This window comes from Pristiophorus japonicus, chromosome 9 (assembly GCF_044704955.1).
Source record: "Pristiophorus japonicus isolate sPriJap1 chromosome 9, sPriJap1.hap1, whole genome shotgun sequence".
Lineage (NCBI taxonomy): Eukaryota > Metazoa > Chordata > Chondrichthyes > Pristiophoridae > Pristiophorus > Pristiophorus japonicus.
The window spans coordinates 149,147,590-149,167,351 of NC_091985.1; the positions used below are offsets into that span (position 1 = coordinate 149,147,590).

General features: G+C 46.0%; 1 protein-coding gene across 4 annotated transcripts in view; it reads right to left on the reverse strand.

Moving 5' to 3' along the window:
* LOC139273272 (syntaxin-binding protein 5) overlaps positions 1-19,762 on the reverse strand; it is a 268,702-nt gene that overhangs the window by 58,430 nt on the left and 190,510 nt on the right. For all 4 annotated transcript variants that reach the window (XM_070889953.1, XM_070889952.1, XM_070889951.1 and 1 more), the window contains 3 exons: positions 18,507-18,632; positions 10,900-11,051; positions 5,965-6,027 (listed from right to left, as the gene is read on the reverse strand). In XM_070889953.1, the coding sequence (XP_070746054.1) occupies positions 5,965-6,027; positions 10,900-11,051; positions 18,507-18,632 (341 nt within the window). The remainder of the gene's footprint in view (positions 1-5,964; positions 6,028-10,899; positions 11,052-18,506; positions 18,633-19,762) is intronic.

Consider the following 19,762-nt stretch of genomic DNA (forward strand, 5'->3'; position numbering starts at 1 on the left):
AGTCTCTCCCAAGGTACTTTATCAAAGGCTTTTGGAAGTCTAAATATTATATGGCTTCCCCTTGTTGAGATGTCAGCTCTTTTTATATATATAAAATTCAAAAAATGCTTCATCCAATTTACAAGATTTGTCCTTAAACATAGAACTATCTCATAGAACTAACACTTAAAAAAAAGCATGGATAGCTTAAAACTTATGCTGTTGTCAAAAATAAACTGCTACTCTTGCCAAAAACACAGTTGGCACTTTGTTGTTGCTGCTGCGCTGGCCTGCACTGACTCGGCAATCTAAGCCTATCCAGATAGGCTGCAGCCAACCCTAGGGCTTCCCAGGCTAACTAGGCCAAAATTCTTCCATGTTAATTGCTTCTCTCTCAGCTGAGACCAAGATGTGCGCACCAATGTACTGCCCAAGGTCCACGGCCGCACAGTAATATCAATGCTCCCACACAGTCTGCTCATCGACTTTTACATTGCAAATAACGCGCATGGGTAGAAATTTAAAGGGACGCGCATTAAAAGAAACAGGCCGTGCAGAACAAAGCGCAGCTTACAGGGAACACTGGTGCGTACATACACAATAGAACAAGTTAGGTTATGCCCAGTAAGAGAAAGGCAGCCGTCACGACTGCTGGCAAATAAACAAAACCCAGCACGCACGAGGACAAAGACATGCAATGCCTGTGACAAGGATGGAGCTCATTAAAGAAAAAAGAATATATATTTTGGATTTGGAGATCCAACCATGCAGATTAGAATCTCCGTCCAACAAGGCCAAACAGTTCTTGATTAAAAAAAGTATTTTCAAATGGAAAAAAATGACCAAGTAAAACAATCACAACAACATGAAGTTTAAATTTTACATTGTCTGATAAGTCCTAACAAGGCAACAATTAGACACCATTGGTGGACAGAAGACAAGAACTGGTCAGCCATCCATTGGCACAATACATTAACGCCTGCACATAGTGATGCCACTACTTCCGGCCAGAATGGAGATGATAACGTAATTCCCTCGCCACTGCTATTAAGTGACTGGGATTGATTTTACGCACATAATTTGTATAATGTAGCTATCATCCACTCACGGCATTTTGCAGAGTAATCGCTGTGATTTTATTGGGAGAAGTTGCTGCAGATTTGATCGCGAGTTCTTTTTGCAGCTCCAGTTCATAGAGACTCTTTAATAGATTCTAAATAGACTTTGTTTGCTTCGGTGACTAAATAAACTTTGTTTACTTTGCTGTTTGCTGTAAAATACACTGCTGGGCTGTATGTCCAGACGCAAGTCCCGTCCCACCTCCAACTCATTGGCTGACACAGTAGTGTCAATAGAACATTTCACTCATTATCATAGACGTGTTTCTGGTTCCCAAAAGAGATAGCACTAGAAATTGGCCTCCTTAGCGGCATCAGTTATTGCCTCCAGAGTGCGATAACGGGACGCTAAGCACTTACTGAGTGGACACGGCTAGAAGATTGACTCCCGCCATATTCAGTGGAAGATTTGTGGCGGTGGTACGGCCCGGAGATCGTGACGTCATTGCCGTGTGCATCATCCCGCAAGCACCCCGGACCCAAACTTCGGTTCCGCTCCCTGCAGCATCGACGGGCAAAAACACCGGCAGCTGCAGGAGGCGTTCATCGAGAGGCCGGGTGCTTCAAGGGCGATGGTTAAAGACGAGGTGCCGAGGTAAGTAAAAAAAAAAGCCTTGATTTTCTTTCCATCTTTCTCCCCCTGATCGATCAGCCCGGCACTCTGCTGCAGTGCATTGGGCTGATTGGGCCAGATTGCGGCTGCCGTCGGTGTCCAGGTAAGTTCATCTTTTGCAGAGTCTGCAGCAATGGCCCTTCCCTTTAAGGAGCCTTTCAACGCAGCAGCGCTGCATGGCCCATTGTGCAGCTAGCACAAGTACCACCTGCCTGCTGCCTCTTGCGCTCCAGGAAGGAAGTGGAGCGTTCGACTTAGCGCTCCACTTTCTTCCTGGAGCGTAAATGGTTAATTTCTTTATAGTTAGAAACCATTAGCGCCTGCCGATAATTTTTAAAGAGTTAACGCCCCAAATGGGGCGCTCCCGAATTTCTCCCCCATAGCCTCCGACAAAATTAATAAAAGAATAAATAACAGGAATCCAAAGCATTATTTAAACAGCTCGAACTGATTTGTTGCACAGAATTCTGTAGGAAAATAATATATAAACGTACAACGACTTTGAGAGTCATAGAACGGGCAGGCAAACAGATTTATTTGGTTTTATTGTATTTGGGATGAAAACTAACTGGATGCAAAAAATTGTTGCGATTCCCCCTCGGCAGGTCTGTGGACGGCAATGTCGGTGGTGGATCCTGGCCCCATTGCTAGCTTTAGTCTACTGTGTAGAATGATTTTACATTGATTGGGTTTGTTAAGTCCGTCCAGCGCGTTTGCCGGCTGATTGAAGGAAGCGGGTCTGATCACGTCATTCGATGACGTGTCATCAGCCGGTTTCCTTAAAGGGACCACGCACAAATATATTTTGACATTTGTGCTGGCAGTGTTCGACAGCATTAAGGTTCTGCAAACACTGCACAGAGATGCATGGCTGCACCCAGGTTCTCCCATGACTCCCTCCATATGCTTATGGAGGAAGTCACAGCATGTATGGGTGGAAGAGACCTCCCCAAGAGACCAACGCAGCCTGGTTGCACATTGCACAGGAGGACACAAGCAGGGATGTCGTCAGGAGGACCAGGCCGCAATGGCGCAAACCTTTCAATGATCTCAGTAGATCATGAAACATTATTGCAAAGCCACACTCAACCTCATGCTGCTGTGTCACTCATTACATTCCCATCATTCTACCTTCCCTACCCTACTCTACTCCTGCACATCCTAACTCACACCAACTTATCTTGCATCTCCACCCATCCTTCTCTGTCTACATTATCACTTCCCCATCTCACTAGCCACCCCTCACACTCATCCTAGTGCAATCATACCAACTAACACCACTCAAGAGTAGGCACTTGAGTGTTTTATGCAATGTTCATCTAAAGTTTCTGTTAATGTGGTGTCAAACATTGAAACCTTTATTTTCAACACTTTGCATTCTTGGTCAGATCTGTGTGCACCTTTGGAAGTGGCTTAGCGAGTGGCAGTGAATGGTGAGACATAACGGTAGCTCCCTCCCCCACCCATGATGATGAGTGTGAAAGGAATAAGGAATGGCTTGAGCATTGTAAGGATGCTTTATGATGTTGGGATGGGGTGGTGCCAACCTGGTGCATCATGTGACAGCCAGGGTGTACAGCATCAAGTGAAGTAAATCTGGCCATGGTGAGGCCATCCCTGGCCTCCCGGGCAAGAATATGGTCAGGTGTTGATGCCTTGTGTCCTGTGCAGCATCAGGTGATTGCGGAGAAGGTTGTTGTTGGTGCTGCTGGTGTTGGGGCTGATCATGGTGGGATTCTGAGGATCAAGGTGAGATAGTTTCAAGGGAACCAATGCTGATTCAATAGATGGCAGATGAACTTGAGATGACAGAAGCGTTCTGTTCATGGTGAGAGAGGTTGTTCCAATCAGGTGACACTGGAGAGAAAGTTTATTCCAAACACTTGCAACCTGCATAAAGCTCAATCTGTCTTCCAAATGCAGTAAGCAACAGCTTCTGAGCTTGGAAAGTAAACAGCTGTGAGGTGGGATCTTTTATAGCAAGTAATGAGATGATTGCACGGTTATACAACTCCCGACCTCCTTACCTGATGTGATCCACAAGCAGCAGGGACCCTGTGGGCGACCTCGTAAAATGTAATGGGGAGCTCAAAATACTACTTATTGGGTTGTTAGCAAGATCATAATGACCTGAATTGCCTCCTCCGCCGCTGCGTGTTGAATTTGTTCAGCGCTGACAGACCTGACATTTAGGAAAGGTGCGTGGCTACAGGTCCCGACCCGCTGTCAAAAGATTTTTTCTCCACCCAGCCCGCTACCAAACGAGCCTGCCGACCCCCCGAAAAATTTACCCCGATGTCTCAGACACCCCCTGAAAATATTACTTGTTAGTAATATTAATAAGGTACGCGGAGTCAGCGGAAATGTATTAGCATGGATAGAGAATTGGCTGGCTAACAGAAAGCAGAGAGTTGGGATAAATGGGTCCTTTTCAGGTTGGAAATCAGTGGTTAGTGGTGTACCACAGGGATCGGTGCTGGGACCAATATTTACAATATACATAGATGACCTGGAGGAGGGGACAGAGTGTAGTGTAACAAAATTTGCAGATGACACAAAGATTAGTGGGGAAGCGGGTTGTGTAGAGGACAGAGAGAGGCTGCAAAGAGATTTAGATAGGTTAAGCGAATGGGCTAAGGTTTGGCAGATGGAATACAATTTTGGAAAATGTGAGGTCATCCACCTTGGAAAAAAAAACAGTAAAAGGGAATATTATTTGAATGGGGAGAAATTACAACATGCTGCGGTGCAGAGGGACCTGGGGGTCCTTGTGCATGAATCCCAAAAAGTTAGTTTGCAGGTACAGCAGGTAATCAGAAGGCGAATGGAATGTTGGCCTTCATTGCAAGAGGGATGGAGTACAAAAGCAGGGAGGTCCTGCTGCAACTGTACAGGGTATTGGTGAGGCCGCACCTGGAGTACTGCGTGCAGTTTTGGTCACCTTACTTAAGGAAGGATATACTGGCTTTGGAGGGGGTACAGAGACGATTCACTAGACTGATTCCGGAGATGAGGGGGTTCTCTTATGATGATAGATTGAGTAGACTGGGTCTTTACTCGTTGGAGTTCAGAAGGATGAGGGGTGATCTTATAGAAACATTTAAAATAATGAAAGGGATAGACAAGATAGAGGCAGAGAGGTTGTTTCCACTAGTCAGGGAGACTAGAACTAGGGGGCACAGCCTCAAAATACGGGGGAAGCCAATTTAAAACCGAGTTGAAAAGGAATTTCTTCTCCCAGAGGGTTGTGAATCTGTGGAATTCTCTGCCCAGGGAAGCAGTTGAGGCTAGCTCATTGAATGTATTCAAATCACAGATAGATAAATTTTTAACCAATAAGGGAATTAAGGGTTATGGGGAGCGGGCGGGTAAGTGGAGCTGAGTCCACGGCCATATCAGCCATGATCTTTTTGAATTGCCGAGCAGGCTCGAGGGGCTAGATGGTCTACTCCTGTTTCTAATTCTTGTGTTCTTATGTATAAACAACAGGACCCACCACCTGCAGGATGCTCTGCAAAACTTTGATTATTTTAATACTGCTTGTATTCAAAAATGTCTTTAATAACTTGGGTCACATTTCAAATTGTTTGCTAACAGTGCCACGCCATAATTTTCTGCCCTAGTAATACAGCTGTTAAATATAATTTGGTTACTCTGCCACAATTAAATAGTATCAGTTCAACAACTTGGTACAGTATCTTAACACTGGCGATATGGCAGAACAGCACAGCCTGCGGTATATCACCACGGGCTACGGTGGCACCTCACTGGTGTGGTAACTGCTTAGTCATGATATAGCAAGGAGGTTTAAACTACCTCTGGTGTCTTGTTTACAGAGGGGCATAACAGAACGTCAGAATCTAACGATTAATCCAGAATCACTCTGTTGTAGAATCGTCACTAAGGTTGGATTTCTCTTCTATTCGATGGCAAACCACTATGAATTTGTTTCTTTAACATGAAATGATGTGAAACTACAATTGTGTCATTCCTATATCCCTCAACTATGCACATCGACACCTGAAAATGTTGGGTGATGAGGTCTCATGAGTAAAATAGTTTAGGTGTGTTCTTACTCATGTGCACCACTGGATTCTATCAATCGATAAGCTACTTTCATGTCAACTCACTATACCCTGCTGCTCCTCACATCTATTTGTGTACATACAAAGAACCCCATCTTTAACTAATCCAGTCCCTTGAAAACAAAATCATCAGAACCAACATATGGTGCTTACACATTGACACACTTACCTGATGTGGGAGATTTGCATCGGTCATCTAGAGCTGTGGACCCCTCATTGATATCACAGAGACCTGGTGAAGAAAATCAGCTCGTTACCACAAAAAAGACAATGGCAAGGGGACAGCTTGCATTTATTTAGTGCCTTTAGTTCAGAAAAACATCCCAAGGTGCTCCACAGAGGCGTGATCAGACAAAAATGGACCCAACAATTACTCAAGGAAACCCAAGTTAAAGTTACTGTGGAAATACTTGGGACACAAAGAATTACAGTGATTTGGGAATAAATGGGATACCTGGGCATCACAACACTTATGGGATGTCTCGTTTTGAAATGAAAAGGTCAGAGAAGCCAGAGGGGATTCAAGTAAGCCTACATCTTTTGGGAAAGGCCACCCAATTTTAATGGAGCAAAATCCCGAAAGCTCTCGAGTGAAATATTTTCATTTTTCTATTCTTAAGCCTGCCTAATGGACAGGGAGAGAATTGCTGGGTTAATGTACCACATCTGCCATTTGCAATAAATGCTATGGAATCAGTGAGATAGTAGCCTGGACCATATGACCCGTGAACCTCAGAATCCTATGTAGCCATCAATAGCTGGTAATTAACTTCTTTAAGTCAAACATTTATGCTATTGTTCAACTTAACAGTGTCATTTTGCTTGTAAAGAAGACAGTCAGAGATAACTTTTAACCATGCCAAAATAAGGTATTTATTCTTCATCACATTCCATCCCTGCAGCTAGGTCATAAACAATAGGACACATCAATCCAGGCATTACACAAATCTGCATGGCAGACAATGATGGGACCCTGTAACCTGGAGCAGTAAATATCTCAATGCCCCAACACTGCACTTTGGGCAGAACACTCAGAACCTCCTTGGAAATTTCAATTTGCCGTAAACTCCACTAGGCTAGATATTCAACTTGCGCTTCCCAGGTGCAAAAATCACACTTCCCAAGCGCAAAACACACTACCCAAGCACAAATCAGACGACTGTTAGAAACCAACTGATGTTCATTCCTATTAATATCAATGGGAATGAAAATCAGGCAGTTTCGAGAATGGGCGCCCAATCTACAACATCAGTTATATGCTTAGGCGGTAAATTGAAAGTCTACCCCAGTGTGTCAGAGATCGCTTTAAAACAATGTTTTCAAGTAACGGAATTTTTATGTAAAAGAATGTACCTTCAAAGCACTTCCAAAATATAATGTGGTACATTTCCTATTTTACTTTATTGCATTCAGGTTTCTGGTTGTGTAACACACCTTAATCAAAATGGTGTATGCTCAAGACTTCTCATTCATGCTTTGTACTGCACGAGTTCTTCAATCTCGCCCGGCAGGACCTACCTAATATAAGTAACATTTCTACACTTCTCAAACAATTAACAAACTGTCTAACTACTGATGGCGACAAAACAAAAGGATACCAAGTCCAGCTACTTGGAGCAGGCTACTCAGTAAAGCAGACAGAATGCTAAGCTAGAGTCAGAAGATTGAGTTATGAGAAAAGAGCTGAGAAACCTACGGCTGGAAATTGCCCATCGTCCCTGGCCAGGAAGTCCCGCCCCCGACGCGAAATTGGGTTGGCGCCCCTCCAAGGAAGCAGAACGCTGTCTCTGGTGCTTCGCTTCCATGGAGGGGCGCTCCTGGGGCGGCAGTGCCGCGCTGAGTTCAGAGGCGCGCGAAGGAGGCCAGCGATACGCTTATGCTCTGAGTTGCGTTGACGAGCTACAAGGCTCCTTCGCTTCAATTAAAGGGGAGGGCCGCTGCGCACTCAACAGGCCCTTTGGTGGCCACCACTGGGCCACCAGGGAGGTGATCGATCGGGCCAGCAGCTCGGCAACCAAAGCGGAGTGCTGGGTGGCACGATGGCGGCCCGGTCGACGCGAGGGCCGCCATTGTCGACCCGCGAAGCTGCCGTTAATTTCCACCTGCACCTGCCTCGCAGCCCGTGGGGCAATTTTCCCCGTGGGGCGCTGTGGGGCTGGCGTGCACGGCAATGACATCATCAGCGGTTGCACGCCGGTCCGGAGCGCGGTACTGCCATGACTGTGCCCCCCCCCCAGAACCTTCGGGGCAATTTCCCGAGAAGCACTAACAACCCCCTCTCCCGGGCATAAACGCCATTGCGCTCCATTAGTGCGCCCTCCCCGGAGGCGCTAATGAAGCTATAAAAAGGGGCAATTTCGGCCCCCAAGTCTCTTCAGTCTTGAAAGGTGACTGGGCTGGAGCCCTTGGTGAGGTATATAACTTTTAAAGGAATGGAAAAGGTAAACCTGAAATATTACTTTTATTTAAATTGTGAGAGTAGCCCAAGGGGATACAGGTTCAAACTAATCAAAGGCAAATTTAGGACTGATATTAGAAAGCTCTTCACATAAAGCAATCATTACATGGAATGATCATCCAGATGGAGGTGTGGAGGTGAAAACCCTGGAATCATTTAAGGAACAGTTGGACACCCTGATGGGAAAGGGGAGTTTCTGGATGAGCCAAGATTGGCCAAATGACCTTCCTCGCAATCATGTGAAAGTTTAGCAAAATGTTCAGAAACCTAGGCTGTCATCAGACCCAATCTAGCCCAACCCAACTCCTGTTGAATCTGAAGAATGTCAAGTGTTGCATGAATCATCCACCCTCACTGCAGAAAAGTATACATCTGACAAAGTACTGCCACCAGTGCACAGATGCCATTATGCAATCTATTTTTAAGATGCTAACTCCATCCAGTACTCTAATAACGTGCTCTCCTCTCCTGAGGGTGGACACTTGGGCTGTACCTTTAATTAAACCCATGGTCATTGTCTGTTCTTTCTACGAGTGATTATAGGTCAACACAGGAGATTATAGGTCAACTGGTTGATGACATGATTGACAGTGAACTTGAGCATAATGTTAACGCTGATTCTCCTGCCAAGTGGATTTTCTCCTGTGAAGCCTCAGCTGCCTATCTCGAAAAACCACTCAACCTACTTATCACAAGTGCCCTCTTATGCAGCAGCTATTGAAACAAAGCTACTTTAGAGTATCTCCAGGCATTATGCAACTAATGCAGATAGCTATGGCAAACCGATATATTCTTAGCAGCTCATCGTATGTGTTACAATAAAAGGGGACTTTACAGGTTGCTCGGATTTCAATGGCTTATGCTACGTTTAGTAACTTCAAAAAGCAAACAGTAAGACAGAAATTTGCATCACCGCGTGAGATAACTTACTTAGATATGAAGAACGAAGTCTTTTCACAGACTCAGAATAAAAACTAGAAAGACCACACATGCAAGAAGTCACCGTCAGCATGCCTTAGGATGCATTGGAAAAAGAAAGGGCACAACACCAAAATAGTATTTTTGGCTGTAATAATCTGCAGAACAAAACTTAGAACACAGCAACAGATAATGCAAGCTGTACATAGACAAGGAATTAAAATCAGACATCACTGGGGGCTATTTTCTCATGACCCCAACACTATATTCATATGATGTAGGAAAATCACATGCTATTGAAACAGAACTTAAGGCATGAAGGCATGCAAGATATTTAAGGAAAAGGCTTTTAGGCCCTACAAGTTGCATTAGCAGATTTGCCTCCTCACCATCCAACTGATGTGTATTAATGAGAAAGTTAGTTATTGTATAATTTAAGTAACTGAATTATAAAAGGTCAATAATTTAGGTCAGTATAAAATGCAACTAACAACAATGTGGTGAACAGGATCCCATAATGCTGTGGGGATAGGTCATTTAAAAATGGCAGCTTCCCAAAATCCTCTATGTGAGCAGTGAATGGGGAATACTTATAATTGGAGAGAGAAGCAACAGTGGAAGAGAAATTAGGTAAAGAAGTTACATTGGGCAGAAACTGCTGCCTCTTAAGAGGAGATAAACATGGCTATGGGAAGAAAATAAGGCAGTGGGATTAGTTTTGGATTGCTCCAGCAAAGGCCGGCAAACATGAATGACCTCCACTTCGGTTCTGCAAACATCTATGTTACTATGTTGAGAAGCGAGGTTGCTACAAAGTACAAGGTGAGGCGATGCTCTAAGGAGCAAGTGATGATCCTGAATGCAGGTGGAATTATGTCCAGTTGTGACTGACATGCTGAGATTGAGTAGGTAGCAGGGAGACAACTATGCTATTCAATTAGTTTCCTCGGCCTGCAAATTTTACATTTTCAATTTTATACTGCCCAGTGTACTTGTTACACATATTTTTTTCCTTCCAGCGTGCAGTACCTTGCACATCTGTATTGAATTTCATCTGCCACTGATTTGGGCAATGACAGATTTGTATCTAACTCCTTTCATAGGTCAGTGGTTGTTTCCACCACTCGACTACATCTCCCCAAGTTTAACATCGTGAATTTGACCAATTTGCATTGAATCATGGAATCAGAATAGTACAGCACAGAAGGAGGCCATTCGGCCCATCAAGTCTGCGCCTCTCTTGAGTTTCTGATTCCAGGTCATAATACAGATTATGAATCTTCGAAGTACCAGAACCAACCTCTGGGGCATTTCACTCAATCCCCATCTCCCTCATCCCATTAACAAGTACCCACTGGTTGCTATCCTTCCCCACACCCACCGATTTTATTTCAATAGGAGTCTTTTGTGAGAAATCTTGTGATGTGTATGTACTGTTTGCAGACCAGCTTGTTGCTTGATTTTTTCCGCACGGATCCCTGAGCTCAGACCGATGCTACCTTTAAAAGAGAACCTTTCTTTCACAGCAGTAGCAACTGTTACTCAATTCTTCAAGCTGTCTTTCAATATCTGGACATGAATAATAAGCTTTCTGCATTGGGCTTCTGCCTAATTAATGCTTTTACACTACAGGTTCCTTCTTGTGTACATTGTTTCTACATCTGCTGAGTACATCAAGTCCATTTCAGCTCCAGCAGATGCAACAAAAGTAAAAGCATCAGTGCTTACCTCCTGAGGCTTGGCGTGTTTTGCGGGGGGACTTTGGTTGTCTCTGATAAGGATCGTTCGACCCGTACAGTTCAATTGTGCCCAGGTTTAGTAGTACAGTTTTCTGAATGTAATCAACCATTGCAATGCCATTACAGTTCCCGAACACCAAACTAAAAGGAAAAGAAAAGCTTTATATTATTAAACAATAGCTTCAGTCTGCTCGTAAATCCTAAACACTTAAACCTGCATTCTACCCTGAAAATTCATCAGTGTTTTAAGTGAATGTGTGCCTGTATCCCACAGACAGTAGGCTAGAAAGGATAATGGAATATATTCTACCAACTGATAGAGAAAATGACACAAATACATAGATCACATACAATGACACATATAAATAACATTGTTTCTGCAGCGTATGTAGGCACCTTTAGTAATGACTCCACGAGGCAGGGTATAATACTTAAACTGTGCAGACCTGTAGTCCTTTATTTGCAGCTCCTGAGAGAGGACAACAAACTATGTGTTCCTTTTTATACTGGGTTAACCCTTAGGTCTTCAGCAGCAGCACGCTCTGGTGTACAGGCAAGGTGTGTACAGTGTAAAGGTACATTCAGTGTTGCATAACAGTGTTACAGACATCACACAGTAAACAGGCATGCATACACAACAACACTTTTCCCCTAAGCATTTTTCATATCCTTATGGTCATGCCCAGGGGAGGTGATCAGTGGTGGGCTATGGGAGGTTGTGTGGTTGCCAGGTATGACCCCTGTGCTTGAGGCTGGCCTCATACGTTTCCCCTCCCTCACACACAGACCATGTGGGTGTTACTGTTGTGGGATCCCTTCGGGGTGTAGCCACGGCAGCAGTGGGTGGTGTGTATACACTGTGATGTGGGTAGTTGTGGGCAGGGCCACAAGACTGGGTGGGTTCCTTGTCCACCAATTGGGATGAGGGTCATGTCATCCCAGGGTTTGCCAGGGAAGCAGGAGGGTATTGGCCTCATGCTCCTGGTGTTGGCCCTGGTGACCAGGGGTTGTCGATCTGATCTGGTGCAGGTTGCCAGTGGTGGTGGCTGGGCTGCCCATTGACCACTGTCCCTGTAGTGGGTCTGCTCCCACTGCCTGTGTGTGTCCCCTGCAAGGGGCATCACATTCGTTCCAAAGGTTCAGGCGACATGGTCAGGTAGCCTTGCTGAACCTGGGGGGGTCTCCCACCGGGGGATTTTTATTGGCATCAGTATGGTCCCTGCAGGACCCAATGTCCTTTGGCAGTGTCCTACCGGTATACATGACACCTTAGCTCTGATCACACAGAGCCGAGCCTGCATTATACATTCTAGCATTTGCATCACTTTTGGGTGTCCTGGTTTCAACAGACATTGTTACATTAGGCATTTCGCATTCTCTATCATTATTGTTAAGCGTAACAAACTTGTTCTTAACCTTACTGACACCTGCATTCATCACATTAGTTAAACCAGCATGACAATTCATTGTTACATTGTATACATTTTCATTCTTGCAATCTTTAATCGCATCTTTAGCTTTAAAGTCCGTGTACTCAAATAGTTGAAACTTGCCCTTTAAATTTCTTTGGTTAACGGTCACCTTTAAGGGAGCCTTCAAATCTGATTGGCCGCTCGATGTCACATGATGCTCCTCCATGTTCCCTCGTGGCATGGCGGAGGCCATTTTGATTACAGGTTCTGCTGCTTGTGGTGCTGCAGCCATTTTCTGGTCTTGCTGCAGGTGGGCTGTGGTGCTCTTTTCTTTCACAAGTTCGATCCTGGATGTTGGGAATCCATTTCTTTCACCTCTTGGAGTGCTGCCCCGGCCTGGAAAGTGGATCTCGGTTTCGGAGATTTTGCTGGGGTGCTGTGGGCAGTCGAGCTGGACAGTGGAACCTCCGGATGCTGCAATGGATCCATGTTCGAGGTTGATTGCTGGAGCCCGGAGGCCTTGGAGCAGCTTCGCTTGGACAGGCTGCCGTTGTGGTCGATTGGTGGGATTCATCCAAAGTTCTTCAAAGGTCGCTTGGCTCATCACAGACTGGCTCGCCCGTGTCGCTCTCCATAGAAACTGGGACCCGTCGACGTCTGCTTTCATCGCCCACAGAGAACTTTCGGTGGAGCAGGTATGAGTTCCATACTCTTCTTCCAGGGGTTGGGCAACTTCACCTTCCTCTGTATCGGAGCCCCGGTGATCAGCCAACTCATCAGAGACGCGGTGAGTAAAGCTTTTTCTGCACATCTTTTGAAGGTGCCTTTTCTCTTTGCATGCATAGTCTTTGTAGCGGCACTGGTGGGCCCTGTGGTTTCCCTCCACAGCGCCAGCACGGGGCTAGCCGATTTGCCCCATGTGGCGGACTCAGGGTTGCGGGACTCGGGGCAGCGTTTCTGCCCTTAGAAGTATCAATGCGGTGTACTGCTCTCGTCGGTTTAGAGTCCTGGGTCAGCATTCGCCTGGAGTCGCTGGCCGAAACCATGTAGGCCTGGCTCACTTGAATTGCTTTCTGCAGGGTGACCGTGATATCAGCCGAGAGCAATTTGTGTAGGAGACCTTCGTGGCTGATTCCGATGACAAATATGTCTCTTAGTGCTTCATTAAGGTGGTCGCCAAAATCACACGGTGCAGCTCGTCTTCTTAAGTGTGCAGCATACTTGGCAATTTCTTGGTCCTCAGGTCGCCCGTAAGTGTAGAACCGGTGCCTGGCTGTGAAAATGCTTTCTTTCGGTTTTAGTTGTTCCTGTATGATTGTTACAAGTTGCTTATAGCTCTTGGTGGTTGTCTTCTCCGGGGCTAGTAAGTCCCTGATGAGACCGTAGATGGTGGGCCTACAACTGCTAAGCAGGATGGCCCTGTGTTTGTTCGGTAGTGTGGCTGGTGTGTCCCCGTCCAGGACGTTGGCGATAAAGAAGTGTTCCAATCTGTCATGTATTCAACTATCATTGTAACCATGTATAAGGTGACCTAAGATGCACACCTTGAGAACATTGACCACAAGGGGGTGACACTCCTAACCTGGATTTTCAGGTATAAAAGGGGAAGCTCCACTCATCTTCAATACTTGAGGTCTTGGTAATAAAGGTGACTGGTCACAGAGTGACCTTCTCTCAAGTATGGGCCTCGTGTGCATTTATACTGTATAGTGAGGACATATCATTGGCGATGAGAAACTGGGAATTAAATCACGCGAGCATGGCCACTAGCAGCACAGAAGAGAGGTACTGTGTTGGTGATGATTGGGACGACTTTATTGAGAGACTACAGCAAAGTTTTGTCACTAAGGAATGGTTGGGACGGGATTCGGCCGACAAACGCAGGGCTCATCTCCTGACGGTTTGTGGATCCAGAACGTACTCCCTGATGAAGAACCTTCAAGCGCCAGAGAAGCTGGCGGACAAGACGTTCGAAGAGCTCGGTAAGTTGATCGGGGAACACGGGAGTAGCATGCACATGGCGAGACACAGGTTTTACACACACCGGTGGCGAGAAGGGCAGTGTTCCAGACTTCGTGGCAGATCTCCGGCGACTGGCGAGCCTATGTAAGTTCCCAGATGCATGCAGAGTGGAGATGCTGCGAGACTTTTTTTTATTGAGGGCATCAGGCACGCTGGGGTTTTCAGGAAACTGATTGAGACCAAAGACTTGACCTTGGAAGCGGCAGCTCTGATAACCCAGACATTTATCTCAGGGGAGGAAGAGACCAGAATGATGTATGACAAAAATCTTGGCTCAAATGCGGCAAACGACCAGGGAGTCAACATTGTTAACGCGGCACAGTTCTCTAGGCAGACAAGGGCAATCGGACATGCCCCAGCATGTAGTCAAGCACAAAGGGGGAATTCAACAGAGACAATGGCTAGTTGAACGGCGATTCATGCCATCGCAATGACAATGCGGCCAGTAATGGGGCGATCAACACCTGTTAATGGTGCGCTGAAGGTCAGTTACAGAAACGATCGACTGGTAATGGACCTTTTGTTTCCAACAATGGGGCCTCCAGTTCATGCTGGAGGTGTGGAGGCAAACACCCAGCCAGAGCTTGCAGGTATCAGCAATATATCTGCAGAAACTGCAACGTCAGCGGTCACTTGGCGCAGATGTGCAGGAAGCCTGCAGCCAGGTTGATGTACGAGGAGGACGGGCCCGATGCAAGCCCTACGAGGCCAAATGAATACTGGAGGAAATCGCTGGAAGTTGAAGTTCAGCGAGTTCATGTGGAGCACATATACAATTCATATACCAGGACACCACCGATAATGATGAAAGTGCTCCTCAATTGGATCCCAGTATTAATGGAGCTAGACACCGAGGCCAGCCAGTCCATGATGAGTATCAAACAGTTCAAAAGGTTGTGGGTATCCAAGGCCAGGAGGCCAAAGTTATTGCCGATTGACGCACTGCTACGGACATATACAAAGGAGATCATTCCGGTGTTAGGCAGCGCCAAGGTAGCCGTGACCCACAAAGATTTGGAGAACAGGTTGCCACTCTGGATTGTCCCGGGGGACGGTCCCACATTATTGGGGAGGAGTTGGCTTGCTGTCATGAACTGGAAATGGGGCGATGTCAATGCAATTTCTTCTGTGGAGCGAGTATCATACTCACAGGTCCTGGACAAATTTGACTCACTATTTCAACCCGGCATCGGCACTTTCATGGGAGCCAAGGTAGTGATTCACATAAACCCGGACGCCAGGCCAGTACACCACAAGGCCAGAGCGGTGCCATACGTGATGCGGAAAAAGATAGAATGCGAATTTCAACCACGTGCTGAGGGAATACATCATCTCACCAGTCGAATTCAGTGACTGGGCGAGCCCGATCGTGCCAGTGCTCAAGGCGGATGGGTCGGTCAGGATATGTGGCGCTTACAAGGCCACCATCAATCGGGTGTCACCCCAAGACCAGTACCCGCTACTGAGAGCGGAGGACCTCTTTGCGACGCTATCCGGTGGCAAACTTTTTTCAAAATTGGACCTGACCTCAGCTTACATGACCCAGGAACTGGCGAGTGAATCGAAGAAGCTGACCACTATCACGACACACAAGGGGTTGTTTGAGTATAACAGATGTCCTTTTGGGGTGTGTTCGGCCGCCGCGATCTTTCAGCGAAATATGTAAAGCCTCTTCAAGTCGATTCCAAGGACGGTGGTTTTTCAAGACGACATCCTCATCACGATTCGCGATACTGAAGAACACCTCCACAATTTGGAAGAGGTGCTACGCAGACTGGACCGGGTAAGACTGCGACTGAAAAAGGCGAAGTGCGTCTTCTTAGCTCCAGAGGTAGAATTCTTGGGGAGGAGGGTAGCAGCAGACGGGATCAGACCCACTGCGTCCAAAACGGAAGCGATCCAGAGAGCACCCAGACCCCGCAACACGACGGAGCTCCGTTCGTTCCTGGGGCTCCTGAACTATTTTGGTAACTTTCTTCCCAAATTGAGCACGCTACACGAGCTCCTAAGCAAAGGTCGCGATTGGGTCTGGGGGGACAGCCAGGAAAGGGCTTTTGATAGAGCACGCAACTTGTTATGCTCCAACAAACTGTTAACGTTATATGACCCATGTAAGAAACTTGTTCTAACGTGCGATGGGTCGTCCTATGGGGTCGGGTGTGTGTTGCAGCATGTGAATGCCAATGGTTAGTTACAGCCGGTAGCTTATGCCTCCAGAAGTCTGTCCCGGGAAGAAAGGGGCTACGGGATGGTAGAAAAGCAAGCGATAGCATGTGCATATGCAGTAAAAAAAATGCACCAGTACGTGTTTGGCAGGAAATTTGAGCTGGAGACAGATCACAAACCCCTAATGTCCCTTTTGGCCGACAACGAGGTCATAATTGTGACTGTATCGGCCCGCATACAGAGGTGGGCACTTATGTTAGCGCCTATGACTATACAATTCGACACAGACTCGGCACTGAAAACTGCGCCGATGCACTCAGCAGGCTCCCACTAGCCACCACTGAGGGGGCAACTGAGCATGATGCTGAGATAGTCATGGCTGTTGAAGCTTTCGAAAGCGAAGGCTCACCTGTGATAGCCCGTCAGATTAAAGTCTGGAGAAATAAAGACCCGCTACTGTCTTTAGTTAAGAAATGTGTCCTGAATGAGGACTGGGCAGCCACGTACAGGGCATGCCCTGAGGAATTTAAACCGTTTCATAGGCGCAAGGATGAACTCTCGATTCAGGCCAATTGCCTACTGTGGGGAAACCGAGTAGTCATGCCCCAGAGGGGCAGAGAGGTGTTTGTCAGAGAACTTCATAATGAGCACCCGGGCATTGTCATGATGAAGGCAATGGGTGATATTATGGAGGGGAAAGTAGGTGGTCTTGATGGAGAGAATATGGGGTTGGAAGCTCACATCAGGGTCAAATAGGACGCCAATGTTTGTGAACAGTTTGGTTCAGCCTTAACCAGTGGCCAGGACGAGGGATAGAAACATAGAAAATAGGTGCAAGAGTAGGCCATTCAACCCTTCGAGCCTGCACCACCATTCAATATGATCATGGCTGATCATGCAACTTCAGTACCCCATTCCTGCTTTCTCTCCGTACCCCTTGATCCCTTTAGCCGTGAGGGCCACATCTAACTCCCTTTTGAATATATCTAACGAACTGGCATCAACAACTTTCTGTGGTAGAGAATTCCACAGGTTCACAATTCTCTGGGTGAAGAAGTTTCTCCTCATCTCAGTCCTAAATGGCTTACCCCTTATCCTTAGACTGTGACCCCTGGTTCTGGACTTCCCCAACATCGGGAACATTCTTCCTGCATCTAACCTGTCCAATCCCTTCAGAATTTTATATGCTTCTATGAGATCCCCTCTCATTCTTCTAAACTCCAGTGAATACAAGCCTAGTCGATCCAGATGGAGACAGTGGCTAGGGAACGGAGTTTGCGGCGCGGTCCAAAGACAATGGCTTCCCAATATTTAATTGGAGGAAATTTCTGCTCACCCGATACTGGATAACAGGCAAGCACCGTGATAAATCAGAGACAGTGGAGGGATCGAGAGAGGTGGTGGTGACGTGGAGCTAGGTGTTGTCAACGTTCATGTGAAACCTGACATGGTTTTGGATGATGTCGCCAAGGGGCAGCCTGTAGATGAGAAATAGGAGAGGGGCATGGATAGATCCTTGTGTGGGACTCCAGAGTTAATGGTGCGGGAGCAGGAAGAGCGGCCATTGCAGGTGATTCTCTCGAGGAGCCATTGCAGGTGATTTACAGGAGGAATAGACTCCAAGCAGGAAGTTGGGGAGAAATTAGGACAGGGCATTGAAGATGTAACAGAGGTCAGGAAGAGAGCACTGCAGCACAGGAATGTAGTGGGTGAAAGTGGGTACAGCCACGACAAGGTATGGTGAATACTGCCTCTGGCAGGAATTACCTTGATGGGGAACCAACTGATTTGTATCTCCACCCCCCGCTCCCCCCCAAAATATAAAGTTGATATGAAGACAAAAGGTTAACTCGAGATTTAATGGAAATAAAGCAGAAAATCTATTCAACAGTTCTGTAATGCGTCACATTTTAACAGCTCGAATTTGGGAAAGGTAAGATGCAGCTTATTCTGCACAGATGACCAGAGCTTTAGCGACAGTAAGGCTGGTACTCACAGTCCGTATGATGAATTTACTGCCAGGCTAGTTATCTGCTGTGGAGGTTCACCATTCACCCAAACCAACTGAATTACTACTTCAGCCTGATAGCCTGCTCCCTGTTTTAGTGGAGTACTTTTAATTCTGGAGAAGGAAACATGTACATTTGATTATTATGCAACCTTTCAGGATTGTCTGAATTGCAAAAAAATGATTTATTAATAACTTACACTGTTCAGGATTCTCCATTGATTTAGTTTACACTAAAAGCACAACCTTCAAATTGCAATAACTAACAACACAGTCAGGTTTAAATTTACTCATCAATCTTTCCTGCTCTCATCTCCTGAAGGTGATGATTTCTTGCTTGGCCATGATTCCACAGGCACAGAGCAGCCTTTGCTACTTTGCCCAAGTTGTGTGTGGAGCCCAAATAGTGACTGCAGGAAAGGGTGGTGAGACCAGCTGAGCTAACCCTGACCATATCTAAGCACCGTACATGCACCGTTCCAAATAGCAGTTGAGAGGAGGATATCCCGACCGGGTCGAAAGGCCAAATGCAGCAGCCCTACCATAGCCCTCAACGGAGATCATCTCATTTCGCGTAGATTAGGAATTGAACTCGAGTCGTCTCTTGGCTCAGCTACACTTTCTAACTGATTGATCCATGGTAAGTTTGGTTTCCAAGTGCAAACGGCGGGAAGGCTATTCCACAGTACTAGTGAGAGTTACACCAACAATATTCGGAGCATTTAAACAGGAATTTTTGTTTGAATGAATCAATTCAATAACTGGAAAGAGGATTTTTTTTTAAATACGAAAAGAAAATTAGCAATTAAGTTTGTGAAACTGGGGTGTGGTAGTGTAGTGTTTATGTTACTGGACTAGTAATCCAGAGAATGCAAGCCCTAATCCCACCATGGCAGTCTGAGAATTTAAATTCAGTTAAAAAAATCTGGAGATATAAAGTTGGCATCAGTAAAAAGTGACCATGAAGCAGTTGGATTTTTGTAAAGATCAATTGGTTCATTACTGTTCTTTAGGGTAGGAAACCTGACATCCTTACTGTTCTGGCCGATATGTGACTCCAGTCCCACACCAACATGGTTAACTCTTAACTGCCCTCAGAAGTGGCCTAGAAAGACACTCAGTTGTATAAAGCTTTCTCAGGACAACTAGGGATGGGCAATAAATGCTGGCCTTGCCAATGATGCCCTCATCCCAAAAATATAAAAAAATAATTGATCACTATAAAACTGTCATTTTAGAGTGAA